General features: G+C 44.2%; 1 protein-coding gene across 1 annotated transcript in view; it reads left to right on the top strand.

Moving 5' to 3' along the window:
• Positions 1-12583, top strand: part of ism1 (isthmin 1) — a 59071-nt gene extending 46488 nt beyond the window's left edge. The window contains exons 5-7 of the mRNA XM_071391329.1: positions 5652-5795; positions 8614-8703; positions 9986-12583. Coding sequence (XP_071247430.1) covers positions 5652-5795; positions 8614-8703; positions 9986-10503 — 752 coding nt within the window. The 3' untranslated portion in view covers positions 10504-12583. The remainder of the gene's footprint in view (positions 1-5651; positions 5796-8613; positions 8704-9985) is intronic.
• Positions 12584-16498: the final 3915 nt, after the last annotated feature.

Here is a 16498-nt window from a genome sequence, read left to right as displayed (position 1 = left end):
AACTACAGTGTAGTTAGCTGACACCATAATAACTACAGTGTTGTTAGCAGATAGCTGACACCATAATAACTACAGTGTAGTTAGCAGATAGCTGGCACCATAATAACTACAGTGTAATTGGCAGATAGCTGACACCACAATAACTACAGTGTAGTTAGCTGACACCATAATAACTACAGTGTAGTTAGCTGACAGCTGACACCATAATAACTACAGTGTAGTTAGCAGATAGCTGGCACCATAATAACTACAGTGTAATTGGCAGATAGCTGACACCACAATAACTACAGTGTAGTTAGCAGATAGCTGACACCATAATAACTCCAGTGTAGTTAGCTGACAGCTGACACCATAATAACTCCACTGCACTGCTTCCAGTCCTCTCAGGCCAGACTGGGTTGTGATTGAAGCTGTTAACATTCTTTAGTTCCATGAGCTGGATTTGTCTGTGGAGCTGAGCTGTGTGGTTGTGTGTGGTTGTGTGTGTGTGTGTGTGTGTGTGTGTGTGTGTGTGTGTGTGTGTGTGTGTGTGTGTGTGTGCGTACGCACAGTTTAAACGCCCCTGGAACATCAACGTCCCCTGACAGGAACCGGGTCGACACCAGGGCTGTGTCCCAGATGACACCTTGTTCCCTAGTGTTTAGCAACAGACCATTGCTGTTAGCGCAGCCACACAAACACTCATAACATTCTCACAACAAGGCCCGCTAGGGAGATAAATCTGCTGTAGAATTCGCCCTCCTCGTGAAGCCGTACATCTTCGCCGTGTCTCAGCCTGTCCACCGACTCAAACATAACAACAGTTACACAGGAATGTGGGTGTTATGGAGAGACAAGAAATATAATTTATCCATCTGTTACATTCATGTTCAAACTGAAATCCAAAGTTTAATCACTAGTGTCCTGTCCAGGGGGTGTCCTGGTACATCAAGCTGTCTCAATACAGAAACAGGAGATAGACTAGTGTCCTGTCCAGGGGGTGTACTGTACATCAAGCTGTCTCACTACAGAAACAGGAGATAGACTAGTGTCCTGTCCAGGGGGTGTCCTGGTACATCAAGCTGTCTCAATACAGAAACAGGAGATAGACTAGTGTCCTGTCCAGGGGGTGTACTGTACATCAAGCTGTCTCACTACAGAAACAGGAGATAGACTAGTGTCCTGTCCAGGGGGTGTCCTGGTACATCAAGCTGTCTCAATACAGAAACAGGAGATAGACTAGTGTCCTGTCCAGGGGGTGTACTGTACATCAAGCTGTCTCACTACAGAAACAGGAGATAGACTAGTGTCCTGTCCAGGGGGTGTCCTGGTACATCAAGCTGTCTCAATACAGAAACAGGAGATAGACTAGTGTCCTGTCCAGGGGGTGTACTGTACATCAAGCTGTCTCACTACAGAAACAGGAGATAGACTAGTGTCCTGTCCAGGGGGTGTCCTGGTACATCAAGCTGTCTCAATACAGAAACAGGAGATAGACTAGTGTCCTGTACATCAAGCTGTCTCACTATAGAAACAGGAGATATACCAGTGTCCTGTCCATGGGGTGTACTGGTACATCAAGCTGTCTTTCTACAGAAACAGGAGATAGACTAGTGTCCTGTCCAGGGGGTGTCCTGTACATCAAGCTGTCTCTCTACAGAAACAGGAGATAGACTAGTGTCCTGTCCATGGGGTGTACTGGTACATCAAGCTGTCTCTCTACAGAAACAGGAGATAGACTAGTGTCCTGTCCAGGGGGTGTCCTGTACATCAAGCTGTCTCTCTACAGAAACAGGAGATAGACTAGTGTCCTGTCCAGGGGGTGCCCTGTACATCAAGCTGTCTCACTACAGAAACAGGAGATAGACTAGTGTCCTGTCCAGGGGGTGTCCTGTACATCAAGCTGTCTCACTACAGAAACAGGAGATAGACTAGTGTCCTGTCCAGGGGGTGTACTGTACATCAAGCTGTCTCTCTACAGAAACAGGAGATAGACTAGTGTCCTGTCCAGGGGGTGCCCTGTACATCAAGCTGTCTCACTACAGAAACAGGAGATAGACTAGTGTCCTGTCCAGGGGGTGTCCTGTACATCAAGCTGTCTCACTACAGAAACAGGAGATAGACTAGTGTCCTGTCCAGGGGGTGTCCTGTACATCAAGCTGTCTCTCTACAGAAACAGGAGATAGACTAGTGTCCTGTCCAGGGGGTGTACTGTACATTAAGCTGTCTCTCTACAGAAACAGGAGATAGACTAGTGTCCTGTCCAGGGGGTGCCCTGTACATCAAGCTGTCTCACTACAGAAACAGGAGATAGACTAGTGTCCTGTCCATGGGGTGTACTGTACATCAAGCTGTCTCACTACAGAAACAGGAGATAGACTAGTGTCCTGTCCATGGGGTGTCCTGTACATCAAGCTGTCTCACTACAGAAACAGGAGATAGACTAGTGTCCTGTCCAGGGGGTGTACTGTACATCAAGCTGTCTCACTACAGAAACAGGAGATAGACTAGTGTCCTGTCCATGGGGTGTCCTGTACATCAAGATGTATCACTACAGAAACAGGAGATAGACTAGTGTCCTGTCCATGGGGTGTACTGAGGAGATAGACTAGTGTCCTGTCCATGGGGTGTCCTGTACATCAAGATGTATCACTACAGAAACAGAAGATAGTCTGTGATCTCACAGCTGCCCTTACAACAACAAAAACACGTGAAATAACTGTTTTCACATGTTTAGCTTAAATTTCACCTGTAATGTATTTACATTTGGAGTCCACATGTTAACAGCACCTTTTCACATGTGTGGAAAATAACATGTTTTCACCTCACATGTGAATTGAAATGTGCGGTTTCATGTTAAAAACTTTCACGTTGAGAATCTATTATGCACTTTCACGTAAAAAAAAATTCACATGTGGAAATCATATTTGCAGTTCACATGTAAGAAAACTCTACAGCCCGGGCAGAGGAAATGTTTCCATGTATGATTATTAAGCCGATCCCTTTAATGATAATTGGAAATAACGAGGATTTCTTGCCATTTCAGCATCCACCTCCAGAAGAACACTAGACTGAAGCAGCCCCAGCCCAGATTCATTTCAATGTGTCTTATGCTAAAACAAAACTATTTGATTCGATGTTTTACACCCTCATTTTAAATTATTACAGTGTGTTAACCTCCCTGGTTAGGAGTAGAGCTTTCCTGGAAAATGTTAGTTTTTTTTGCCAAAAGCTTAATGGTGTGTTTTGTAAACACTGAAAACACTCTCTGCCCTGTGTGTGTGTGTGAGTGTGTACGCTTGTCTGAGAGTCAAAGTCAAGGGGAACTATTATCCCCCCCCCTCTAATACCCCACACCCCATCCATGACCCCCGCCCCCCAACATGACCTCCACACCACATCCTTGACCCCCACCCCCCCATCATGACCCCCACACCCTATCCATTATCCATGACCCCCACACCCCCCTCCATGAACCCCGCCCCCAACATGACTCCCACCCTGTCAAATGGCGGGTGTAGCTGGTGCATGGAAGTCAGGCGCAGGAGAGCGGAGATGAGCGGACAAAGACCTTTACTGAGGCAATCACAACACAGAACGCAACCGCGTCACAAACACAAATGCCCAAACAGCAAGTGAGGCAGCACAAAGTACAAAACCCAAGTACAAAGTATCGGCTGCCACAAAGCACGGGTATAAAACAAAACCCGGCGCAAACCAGCTGGAAGCGTGCCAACCTTGACAATAAACAATACCCCACACAGACATGGAGGGCTAAATACACATGTTAATTAGTAGGAGATGTAAACCAGGTGTGCAGGAAGACAAGACAAAACAAATGGAAAATGAAAAGTGGATCGGCGATGGCTAGAAGACCGGTGACGTCGACCGCCGAACGCCACCCAAACAAGGAGAGGGACCGACCTCGGCGGAAGTCATGACACACACCCCATCCATGACCCCTCCCACACCCCATCCATGACCCCTCCCACACCCCATCCATGACCCCTCCCACACCCCATCCATGACCCATCCCACACCCCATCCATGACCCCTCCCACAACCCATCCATGACCCCTCCCACACCCCATCCATGACCCCTCCCACACCCCATCCATGACCCATCCCACACCCCATCCATGACCCCTCCCACAACCCATCCATGACCCCTCCCACACCCCATCCATGACCCCTCCCACACCCCATCCATAACCCCTCCCACACCCCATCCATGACCCCTCCCACACACCATCCATGACACCTCACACTCCCTCCATGACCCCCGACACTCCCTCCATGAGCCCCCACACGCCATCATGACCTCCCACATCCCATCCATGACCCCCAACCCCCCTCCTTGGCCCCCCTCCATGACCCCACCCCCTCCATGACCCCCACCCCCCCATGACCCCCACCCCCCCTCCATGACCCCACCCCCTCCATCATCTCTGTTGTCCATTATACATTCACAGACCTATTGAAAAGCATTGGCTGAACAGTGAATTTTCAGACACAAAATCTCAATTTTGCCTTATGCTGACAGTCTCTCTCTTTAAAAAAAACTACTTGTACATATTACCTCAATCAATCACCCCAACTACCTCGTACCCCAGGACACTGACTCACTACTACCTCATACCCCAGGACACTGACTCATTAATACCTGGTACCCCAGGACACTGACTCATTACTACCTGGTACCCCAGGACACTGACTCATTACTACCTGGTACCCCAGTACACTGACTCATTACTACCTCGTACCCCAGTACACTGACTCATTACTACCTCGTACCCCAGGACACTGACTCACTACTACCTCGTACCCCAGGACACTGACTCATTAATACCTGGTACCCCAGGACACTGACTCATTACTACCTGGTACCCCAGGACACTGACTCATTACTACCTGGTACCCCAGTACACTGACTCATTACTACCTCGTACCCCAGGACACTGACTCACTACTACCTCGTACCCCAGTACACTGACTCATTACTACCTCGTACCCCAGGACACTGACTCATTACTACCTGGTACCCCAGTACACTGACTCATTACTACCTGGTACCCCAGGACACTGACTCACTACTACCTCGTACCCCAGGACACTGACTCACTACTACCTCGTACCCCAGGACACTGACTCATTGCTACCTGGTACCCCAGGACACTGACTCATTACTACCTGGTACCCCAGGACACTGACTCACTACTACCTGGTACCCCAGGACACTGACTCACTACATTTACATTACATTTAAGTCATTTAGCAGACGCTCTTATCCAGAGCGACTTACAAATTACTACTACATGGTACCCCAGGACACTGACTCGGTACTACCTGGTACCCCAGGACACTGACTCGGTACCGGTACTACTTCTATATAGCCTCTTTATTGTTATTTATTGTGGTACTATTTTCTTTTCTTTTTATCTATTTGTTCATTTTCATACGTTTTAATTGCATTGTTGGGAAACGGCTCGTTTCATTCCACTGTAAAGTCGACACTTATTGTTGTTGTTGATCTCTCTCACTCTTCCCCCCCCTCTCTCTCGCGCTCCTCTCTCTCTCCCCCCCCCCTCTCTCTCTCGCTCCTCTCTCTCTTCCCCCCTCTCTCTCTCTTCCCCCTCTCTCTCTCTTCCCCTCTCTCTCGCGCTCCCCTCCAGACTATATAGACGGAGAGGGTGACTGGAGTAACTGGTCTCCGTGCAGTGTGACCTGTAGGAACGGGAACCAGAAGAGGACCAGGTCATGTGGTTACGCCTGCACCGCCACTGAGTCACGCACCTGTGACATGCCATCCTGCCCAGGTGAGTAGAGTGTGACAGGTTGTGTGGTCTAAACCCCCAGATTAAGGCAGCTTCCTGACCTGTCCAGGTGAGGAGAGTCTGACAGGTTGTGTGGTCTGAACCCCTGATTAAGGCAGCTTCCTGACCTGTCCAGGTGAGGAGAGTGTGACAGGTTGTGTGGTCTGAACCCCTGATTAAGGCAGCTTCCTGACCTGTCCAGGTGAGGAGAGTGTGACAGGTTGTGTGGTCTGAACCCCTGATTAAGGCAGCTTCCTGACCTGTCCAGGTGAGGAGAGTGTGACAGGTTGTGTGGTCTGAACCCCTGATTAAGGCAGCTTCCTGACCCTTCCAGGTGAGGAGAGTGTGACAGGTTGTGTGGTCTAAACCCCCAGATTAAGGCAGCTTGCTGACCTGTCCAGGTGAGGAGAGTCTGACAGGTTGTGTGGTCTGAACCCCTGATTAAGGCAGCTTCCTGACCCTTCCAGGTGAGGAGAGTGTGACAGGTTCTGTGGTCTGAACCCCTGATTAAGGCAGCTTGCTGACCTGCCCAGGTAGGTCAGGAGGGTGTGACAGGTTGTGTGGTCTAAACCCCCAGATTAAGGCAGCTTGCTGACCTGTCCAGGTGAGGAGAGTGTGACAGGTTGTGTGGTCTGAACCTATTTTTCTTTATTTGTGTCAGTGGATCCAGGTCATATGTTTAAATTATGTTTAAATGGTCACTGTTGTATTTACAGGTTTTTATTTCTTTTACCGGTGATAAATACCTGTCGATTTTTAAAGGAATGATAAATACCTGTCGATTTTTAAAGGAATGATAAATACCTGTCGATTTTTAAAGGAATGATAAATACCTGTCGATTTTTAAAGGAATGATAAATACCTGTCGATTTTTAAAGGAATGATAAATACCTGTTGATTTTTAAAGGAATGATAAATACCTGTCGATTTTTAAAGGAATGATAAATACCTGTCGATCTTTAACCTGTTATGGCTGCAGCCCGACACCGGTACACCTATGAAAACATCCAGCTCAAGTGCAGGGTGCGAAATTCAAAATCTATTTTTTTTAAATATTTAACTTTCACACATTAACAAGTCCAATACAGCATTTGAATCCAGCCAACATGTCCGATTTTTTAAATGTTTTACAGAGAAAACACCACATATATTTATGTTAGCTCACCACCAAATAAAAAAGAGGACAGACATTTTTCACAGCACAAGTAGGATGCAAGTAGCATGCACAAGCCAACCTAACTAACCTAGAACCAACCTAAATAACCTAGAAAAAACTACCTCAGATGACAGTCCTATAACATGTTACACAATAAATCTATGTTTTGTTCAAAAAATTTGCATATTTTAGCTATAAATCAGTTTTACATTACTGCTACCATCATAGCTACAGTCAGAAATCGCACGGGAGTAGCCAGAGAAAATACAGACACCAACGTCAACTACTAATTACACATCATAAAACATTTCAGAAGAATATATGGTGGATAGCTAATGAAAGACAAAGATCTTGTGAATACAGCCAATATTTCCGATTTTTGAAGTGTTTTACAGCGAAAACACAATATATCGTTATATTAGCTTACTACAATAGCTAGCACACAGCAGCATTGATTCTAGTCAAACGGTAGCGATAGCACAGTTCGACAGATATATGAAAAAGCATCCCAAATTGGGTCCTTATCTTTGTTGATCTTCCATCAGAATGTTCTCCAAGGGGTCCTTTGTTCAGAACCGTCTTTATTTGGATCCAGAACGAACGATTTCCCTCTTGAATTAGCAAGCACACTGGCCGTGCGGCGCTAACCTCTCCTTCTTGACAAAATTCTTGCGTCGCATCACGTCTAAAGTCCAGAATAAATTTCAATAATATAATTAAACTATATTGAAAAAACATACTTTAGGATGATATTGTGACATGTATCAAATAAAATCGAAGCCGGAGATCATATTCACCTTTAACGAGGGTTTTCCAGGAGCCGAGTCCAAGTCCAACTTCGCGCCCAGAAAAAAAAATAAAGTGCGCAACTCTCACTCCAAGAGGTTGTGTTCAATCCCAGGACGAGATAATCAAGTCATTTCTGCTCTCACTTCCGCATGACACCCAGGGGAAGGCGTATGACGTGTTTCTACAGTCCTAAGTGACATGCCCTTTTATAGACAAGCTCTTGAAGAGAGACATCGCTTTTGGAAATCTCACTTCCGGATAGGAAATGGGCTGTAAAAAGAGTTCTGTTCCACTTAGAGAAATAATTCAAACGGTTTTAGAAACTAGAGACTGTTTTCTATCCAATAGTAATAATAATATGCATATTGTACGAGCAGAAATTGAGTAAGAGGCCGTTTGAAAATGGGCACATATTTCAGCCATAACAAGTTAAAGGAATGATAAATACGTGTAGATTTTTAAAGGAATGATAAATACCTGTATATTTTTAAAGGAATGATAAATACCTGTCGATTTTTAAAGGAATGATAAATACCTGTCGATTTTTAAAGGAATGATAAATACCTGTCGATTTTTAAAGGAATGATAAATACCTGTCGATTTTTAAAGGAATGATAAATACCTGTCGATTTTTAAAGGAATGATAAATACCTGTCGATTTTTAAAGGAATGATAAATACCTGTCGATTTTTAAAGGAATGATAAATACCTGTAGATTTTTTTTAACATCACTTCAGTATTATAAGAGGTTAGAGTGACACAGGAAGCAGGAAGTACACAGTGTGTGAAACAGGAAGCAGGAAGTACACGGTGTGTTTACTGTCCTTACATCTGTCTTCCTGTTGCATCATTAACTGACCGTGTGTCTGTCTACAGGTATTGAAGATGCGTTCAGGACAGCCGCCACTGAGGTCAGTCTGCTGGCTGGAACAGATGAGTTCAACGCTACAGAGCTCTTTGGTGTCGGTAAGACTCTTCTCTCAGTAGTCTTTTTAAGTCATTTTTCCCTCATGTATCTAAACATCAGGTTTCCTCCACTGTCAAACGCAACAGCGATTCTATTCAGCATTAATGTCCAGGTCAGGGTTACTTTCTGAATTGACCTCAAACACTGGCCCAGTCCTCCCAGACAGCCCATTGATTTGAGAGGGAATATCTGTTCTTGTCATTATATTTCTATGGCCCAGTTCTCCCAGACAGCCCATTGATTTGTGAGGATATGTCAGTTCTAGTCCATATATTTCTATGGCCCAGTCCTCCAGCGCAGCCCATTGATTTGCGAGGATATGTCAGTTCTAGTCATTATATTTCTATGGCCCAGTCCTCCAGCGCAGCCCATTGATTTGTGAGGATATGTTAGTTCTAGTCATTATATTTCTATGGCCTAGTCCTTCCTGGGCCCACTCATCATTCTTTCTCATTGTGCATCAGGACAGGAAGAGAGCCAAGCACATCACAGCATTCTGTAATGTTCTGCTCTCTCTGTCTGTTCCAATATCCTCAGTTAGCCAGGAGAAAAGAACCCATCAAATAAATAGCTAGGCTTCTGCATCCTCCCATTCCCATCTTGTCTATGAGAGAGAGAGAGAGAGAGAGAGAGAGAGAGAGAGAGAGAGAGAGAGAGAGAGAGAGAGAGAGAGAGAGAGAGAGAGAGAGAGAGAGAGAGAGAGAGAGAGAGAGAGAGAGAGACAGAGAGAGAGAGAGAGAGAGAGAGAGAGAGAGAGAGAGAGAGAGAGAGAGAGAGAGAGAGAGAGAGAGAGAGAGAGAGAGAGAGAGAGAGAGAGAGAGAGAGAGAGAGAGAGAGAGACAGAGAGAGACAGAGAGAGACAGAGACAGAGACAGAGAGAGAGAGAGAGAGAGAGAGAGAGAGAGAGAGAGAGAGAGAGAGACAGAGAGAGAGAGAGACAGAGAGAGACAGAGAGAGACAGAGACAGAGAGAGAGAGAGAGAGAGAGAGAGAGACAGAGAGAGAGAGAGAGAGAGAGAGAGAGAGAGAGAGACAGAGAGAGAGAGAGAGAGAGAGAGAGAGAGAGAGAGAGAGACAGAGACAGAGAGAGAGAGAAGGGGGGTGAGATATAAAGAGAGAAAGAGAGGGAGTGCAGGGGTGACTAACTAACTCTGTCTCTTCTAGACACAGACAGCTGTAGGGAGAGATCCAGACTAACTAACTCTGTCTCTAATCTCTTCTAGACACAGACAGCTGTAGGGAGAGATCCAGACTAACTAACTCTGTCTCTAATCTCTTCTAGACACAGACAGCTGTGAACGCTGGATGAACTGTAAGTCTGAGTTCCTGAAGAAATACATGACCAAAGTCTCCAACGACCTCCCCGGCTGCCCCTGCTCCTACCCCACCGAGGTGGCCTACAGCACGGCCGACGTCCCCGACCCCGCCACGCGCCGGGACTTCCGCTGGAAAGACGCCAGCGGCCCCAAGGAGAAACTAGAGATCTACAAACCCACGGCCCGATACTGCATCCGCTCTATGTTAACTCTCGAGTCCACTACTCTGGCCGCACAGCACTGCTGCTACAATGACAACATGAAGCTCGTCACCCGAGGTAAAGGAGCAGGAACGCTCAACCTCATCAGCAATGAGTTCTCTGCTGACCTCCACTACAAGGTAGACATCCTGCCCTGGATCATCTGTAAAGGGGACTGGAGTCGCTATAACCAGGTCAGGCCTCCTAACAACGGGCAGAAGTGTCCAGACAACCCGCTGGACGAGGATTACCTCAAACAGGTGGAGGACGCTCGAGAGTTTTAGACCTGGAGAGATGAACATGTGAAGAAAAAATAAATAAATAAAGGAAAACGATCTTGAGAAATGTTTATGAATCTGGTACTTCAGTTGGTGCTTCAAACCATCCGTGAGTGTTTTTAGACTTTGGAACTAGGTGCCCATATAAACAGGACTGTCTGTTGATCAGCCAACGTGATAAAGAGACAACTTATCTCTCACTTGGACACAAGGAACTGTTCTTCACCATAATCACAGTCTATAAGTCATGTTAGGTCTTCATTTCTTTTGACATATGCCTCAAATCAAATGATATTCAAAGTAAAATTGTATGATGGATTTTGACAATATTTTTTTCTGATAATAATTCTATAAATGTTTGGTTTAAAAGGGATAGCTTGGTGTAGCTTCATAAAAAGGGAAAATTACTTTTCATGTTTTAGATTTGTTTGTAAGTTTTTTAGTTTGTTTATGATTGGCCAAAAGGAGAGCCCAGGGATTGGCCAAAAGGAGAGCCCAGGGATTGGCCAAAAGGAGAGCCCAGGGATTGGCCAAAAGGAGAGCCCAGGGATTCTTAATTGGCGGAATGATCAGATCCGAATCTCCATGTTTTGAGTCACACCCCCCTGACCTATCAGAAGAGAGAGAGAGAGACATCCCTAACCTATCAGAAGAGAGAGAGAGAGAGAGAGAGAGAGAGACATCCCTGACCTATCAGAAGAGAGAGAGAGAGACATCCCTGACCTATCAGAAGAGAGAGAGAGACATCCCTGACCTATCAGAAGAGAGAGAGACAGAGAGAGACATCCCTGACCTATCAGAAGAGAGAGAGAGACATCCCTGACCTATCAGAAGAGAGAGAGACAGAGAGAGACATCCCTGACCTATGACCTATCAGAAGAGAGAGAGAGACATCCCTGACCTATCAGAAGAGAGAGAGAGAGACATCCCTGACCTATCAGAAGAGAGAGAGAGAGACATCCCTGACCTATCAGAAGAGAGAGAGACAGAGAGAGACATCCCTGACCTATCAGAAGAGAGAGACAGAGAGAGACATCCCTGACCTATCAGAAGAGAGAGAGAGACATCCCTGACCTATCAGAAGAGAGAGAGAGACATCCCTGACCTATCAGAAGAGAGAGAGAGAGACATCCCTGACCTATCAGAAGAGAGAGAGAGAGACATCCCTGACCTATCAGAAGAGAGAGAGACATCCCTGACCTATCAGAAGAGAGAGAGACAGAGAGAGACATCCCTGACCTATCAGAAGAGAGAGAGAGAGACATCCCTGACCTATCAGAAGAGAGAGAGAGACATCCCTGACCTATCAGAAGAGACAGAGAGAGACATCCCTGACCTATCAGAAGAGAGAGAGAGAGACATCCCTGACCTATCAGAAGAGAGAGAGAGAGACATCCCTGACCTATCAGAAGAGAGAGAGACAGAGAGAGACATCCCTGACCTATCAGAAGAGACAGAGAGAGACATCCCTGACCTATCAGAATCAGAGAGTGTATTTGTGCTGTGTATATCACAGTTGTAACTGAGTGTAGAGGAGTCTTGTAACGTCCAGAAGCTACAGAGCGATTGGTTAGCATTCTGCCCATATTGGTAGCTGTAATATTCAGCTTCTCATGTTATGCTTATAAGCTTGTTTATTTAGCATGCTGTTTTTCTTCTTCTTTACCAATCTCCCCTCTTCCGTATTGACTCCTCCCTCCAGACCATTATCTCCGGTATAAAAAAACCTGCGTTATTTTTGTAGAGTATTTATTAAGCTGTAGCTTTATGTCCCAAATGTTGGGTGTCCATGATCGTTGTCGCTGATTGGTTGATTGGTTTCTGACTAGATGCTAACTTGAGATGGGACCCACACTCAAACTAAATCGTCACGATTGGCTTAAATCATTCGTCGATTGATATTGATCAGAGATTTGAGCCGGAAACTTTGACTGAGCCTCTCATCTCAAGATAGGATTCGGCCCAATAGAAAACAAGAATAGGAAATGTGTGAATACAGCTGTACGGGAAAAAAATTTGTGATATAAATGTTTAAATAAAAAATGTTTAAATAAAAAACATGAAGTATCATGTCAGAGAAAATGTACTTCCTATATTTAATTTTCTTTAATTTTAATTTAATTTTCTTTTATCTGTCAATTTATAATGACGATGTGTTCATAATGTGAAGCTGAATACCCAGATTATACAGTCAGTGGAAAGGGGAATAAATAAACAGAACCTCAGATTATTATCGAATAGGATATTATCAAGTGTGTTTTAGGAATTAGGATGACTTGTTACTAGGATGACTTGTTACTGGGATGACTTGTTACTGGGATGACTTGTTACTGGGATGACTTGTTACTGGGATGACTTGTTACTGGGATGACTTGTTACTGGGATGACTTGTTACTGGGATGACTTGTTACTGGGATGACTTGTTACTGGGATGACTTGTTACTGGGATGACTTGTTACTGGGATGACTTGTTACTGGGATGACTTGTTACTGGGATGACTTGTTACTGGGATGACTTGTTACTGGGATGACTTGTTACTGGGATGACTTGTTACTGGGATGACTTGTTACTGGGATGACTTGTTACTGGGATGACTTGTTACTGGGATGACTTGTTACTGGGATGACTTGTTACTGGGATGACTTGTTACTGGGATGACTTGTTACTGGGATGACTTGTTACTGGGATGACTTGTTACTGGGATGACTTGTTATTGGGATGACTTGTTATTGGGATGAATTGTTATTGGGATGACTTGTTATTGGGATGAATTGTTATTGGGATGACTTGTTACTGGGATGACTTGTTACTGGGATGACTTGTTATTAGGATGACTTGTTATTAGGATGACTTGTTATTAGGATGACTTGTTATTAGGATGACTTGTCTTGTTATTAGGATGACTTGTCTTGTTATTAGGATGACTTGTGATTAGGATGACTTGTTATTGGGATGACTTGTTATTGGGATGACTTGTTATTAGGAGGACTTGTTATTAGGAGGACTTGTTATTAGGAGGACTTGTTATTAGGAGGACTTGTTACTAGGATGACTTGTTACTAGGATGACTTGTTACTGGGATGACTTGTTACTGGGATGACTTGTTACTGGGATGACTTGTTACTGGGATGACTTGTTACTGGGATGACTTGTTACTAGGATGACTTGTCTTGTTATTGGGATGACTTGTGATTAGGATTACTTGTTATTAGGATGACTTGTTACTAGGATGACTTGTTATTGGGAGGACTTGTTACTAGGATGACTTGTTACTAGGAGGACTTGTTACTAGGAGGACTTGTTATTATGATGACTTGTTACTAGGAGGACTTGTTATTAGGATGACTTGTCTTGTTATTAGGATGACTTGTCTTGTTATTGGGATGACTTGTTATTAGGATGAATTGTCTTGTTATTGGGATGACTTGTGATTAGGATGACTTGTTATTAGGATGACTTGTTATTAGGATGACTTGTTACTAGGATGACTTGTTATTGGGAGGACTTGTTACTAGGATGACTTGTTACTAGGAGGACTTGTTATTAGGATGACTTGTTATTAGGATGACTTGTGACTTGTTATTAGGATGACTTGTTATTAGGATGACTTGTTATTAGGATGACTTGTTATTAGGATGACTTGTGACTTGTTATTAGGATGACTTGTTATTAGGATGACTTGTAATTAGGATGACTTGTGACTTGTTATTAGGATGACTTGTTACTAGGAGGACTTGTTACTAGGAGGACTTGTTACTAGGAGGACTAATTACTAGGAGGACTTGTTATTAGGATGACTTGTTATTAGGATGACTTGTTATTAGGATGACTTATTATTAGGATGACTTGTTATTATGATGACTTGTTACTAGGAGGACTTGTTACTAGAAGGACTTGTCATTAGGAGGACTTGTTATTAGGATGACTTGTCTTGTTATTAGGATGACTTGTTATTAGGATGACTTGTTATTAGGATGACTTGTTATTAGGATGACTTGTTATTAGGATGACTTGTTATTAGGATGACTTGTTATTAGGATGACTTGTTATTAGGATGACTTGTTATAAGGATGACTTGTCTTGTTATTGGGATGACTTGTTATTAGGAGGACTTGTTACTAGGAGGACTTGTTACTAGGATGACTTGTTACTAGAAGGACTTGTTACTAGGAGGACTTGTTATTAGCTTTCCTTCGCTGCTGAACTCTATCGGGGGGAAAACGTATTCTAACAGCTTAAGGCAGCCCACAACATGGATCACATTCTTTGTCTTTGGCATGTATCCTGTCATTCCTCTGAGTCATTCCTCGGAGTATGAACACTGCACACATTCACACACACACATTCACACACACACACACATCTCAGGGAATGGTCAGAGGGCCCTACCTGCTCCAAGCGTGCATGTACACGTGTCTGTCTGTGTGTGTGTGTGTGTGTGTGTGTGTGTGTGTGTGTGTGTGTGTGTGTGTGTGTGTGTGTGTGTGTGTGTGTGTGTGTGTGTGTGTGTACATACCCTGAGTGTTACAGTCATTGTGACGCAGAGAAATCCATTCATGCTGGCCTCATTCCTCAGAGCCTGTAGTGTTGAGTGTCTTCACTCCTCAGAGCCTGTAGTGTTGAGTGTCTTCATTCCTCAGAGCCTGTAGTGTTGAGTGTCCTCATTCCTCAGAGCCTGTAGTGTTGAGTGTCCTCATTCCTCAGAGCCTGTAGTGTTGAGTGTCCTCATTCCTCAGAGCCTGTAGTGTTGAGTGTGTTCATTCCTCAGAGCCTGTAGTGTTGAGTGTCTTCATTCCTCAGAGCCTGTAGTGTTGAGTGTCTTCATTCCTCAGAGCCTGTAGTGTTGAGTGTCTTCATTCCTCAGAGCCTGTAGTGTTGAGTGTCTTCATACCTCAGAGCCTGTAGTGTTGAGTGTCCTCATTCCTCAGAGCCTGTAGTGTTGAGTGTCCTCATTCCTCAGAGCCTGTAGTGTTGAGTGTCTTCATACCTCAGAGCCTGTAGTGTTGAGTGTCCTCATTCCTCAGAGCCTGTAGTGTTGAGTGTCCTCATTCCTCAGAGCCTGTAGTGTTGAGTGTCTTCATTCCTCAGAGCCTGTAGTGTTGAGTGTCTTCATTCCTCAGAGCCTGTAGTCTATACAGGAATATACAGGCGAGACCACCTCCTAATTTAGACTGCAACTATATAACAATTGTCTTTATGGTTGAATTATGCATTTTTTATGTTGAGTAATGTTATTTTGAAAATACTGCATACTGTTTGTTTGTTTGCGTGTGAGAGAGAATGAGAAAGTGTGTGTGTGTGTGTGTGCGTGCGTGAATGAGAGGGTGTATGAAATGCATTTGTGAGCTTGCTCATGTTTGTGAGAGAGAATTGTAATGAGTTGAATTAGAACAAGCATTTAGGTTTAGGGTTGACGTTCTGCACAACAATGTTCCTATACTATTGCATTTGTAATCATAGTATCAGGGTCATATCTCAATCAAACATCATTGAAAAGCGGTTATTCACATCGATAAGATGCACGATCAAGTGTTAAAACATTTTAATTAAAAATAATTAAAAAGAGTTGTTGCAGATCTTTAGAATGTCTCGAAGCGATAGCAGGATGTTTGTTTGGTCTATAGCAAAGTGATAGCAGGATGTATGGCCTATAGCAAAGTGATAGGAGGATGTTTAGCCTATAGCAAAGTGATAGTATGATGTTTGTTTGGCCTATAGCAAAGTGATAGCAGGATGTTTGTTTGGTCTATAGCAAAGTGATAGCAGGATGTTTGTTTGGTCTATAGCAAAGTGATAGCATGATGTTTGGTCTATAGCAAAGTGATAGCATGATGTTTGTTTGGCCTATAGCAAAGTGATAGTATGATGTTTGGCCTATAGCAAAGTGATAGGAGGATGTTTAGCCTATAGCAAAGTGATAGTATGATGTTTGGTCTATAGCAAAGTGATAGTATGATGTTTGGCCTATAACAAAGTGATAGTATGATGTTTGTTTGGCCT

Source organism: Salvelinus alpinus, chromosome 3, assembly GCF_045679555.1.
Source record: "Salvelinus alpinus chromosome 3, SLU_Salpinus.1, whole genome shotgun sequence".
Lineage (NCBI taxonomy): Eukaryota > Metazoa > Chordata > Actinopteri > Salmoniformes > Salmonidae > Salvelinus > Salvelinus alpinus.
The sequence above is the reverse complement of the archived record's forward strand: the minus strand, read 5'-3'. Positions and strand labels throughout refer to the sequence as shown.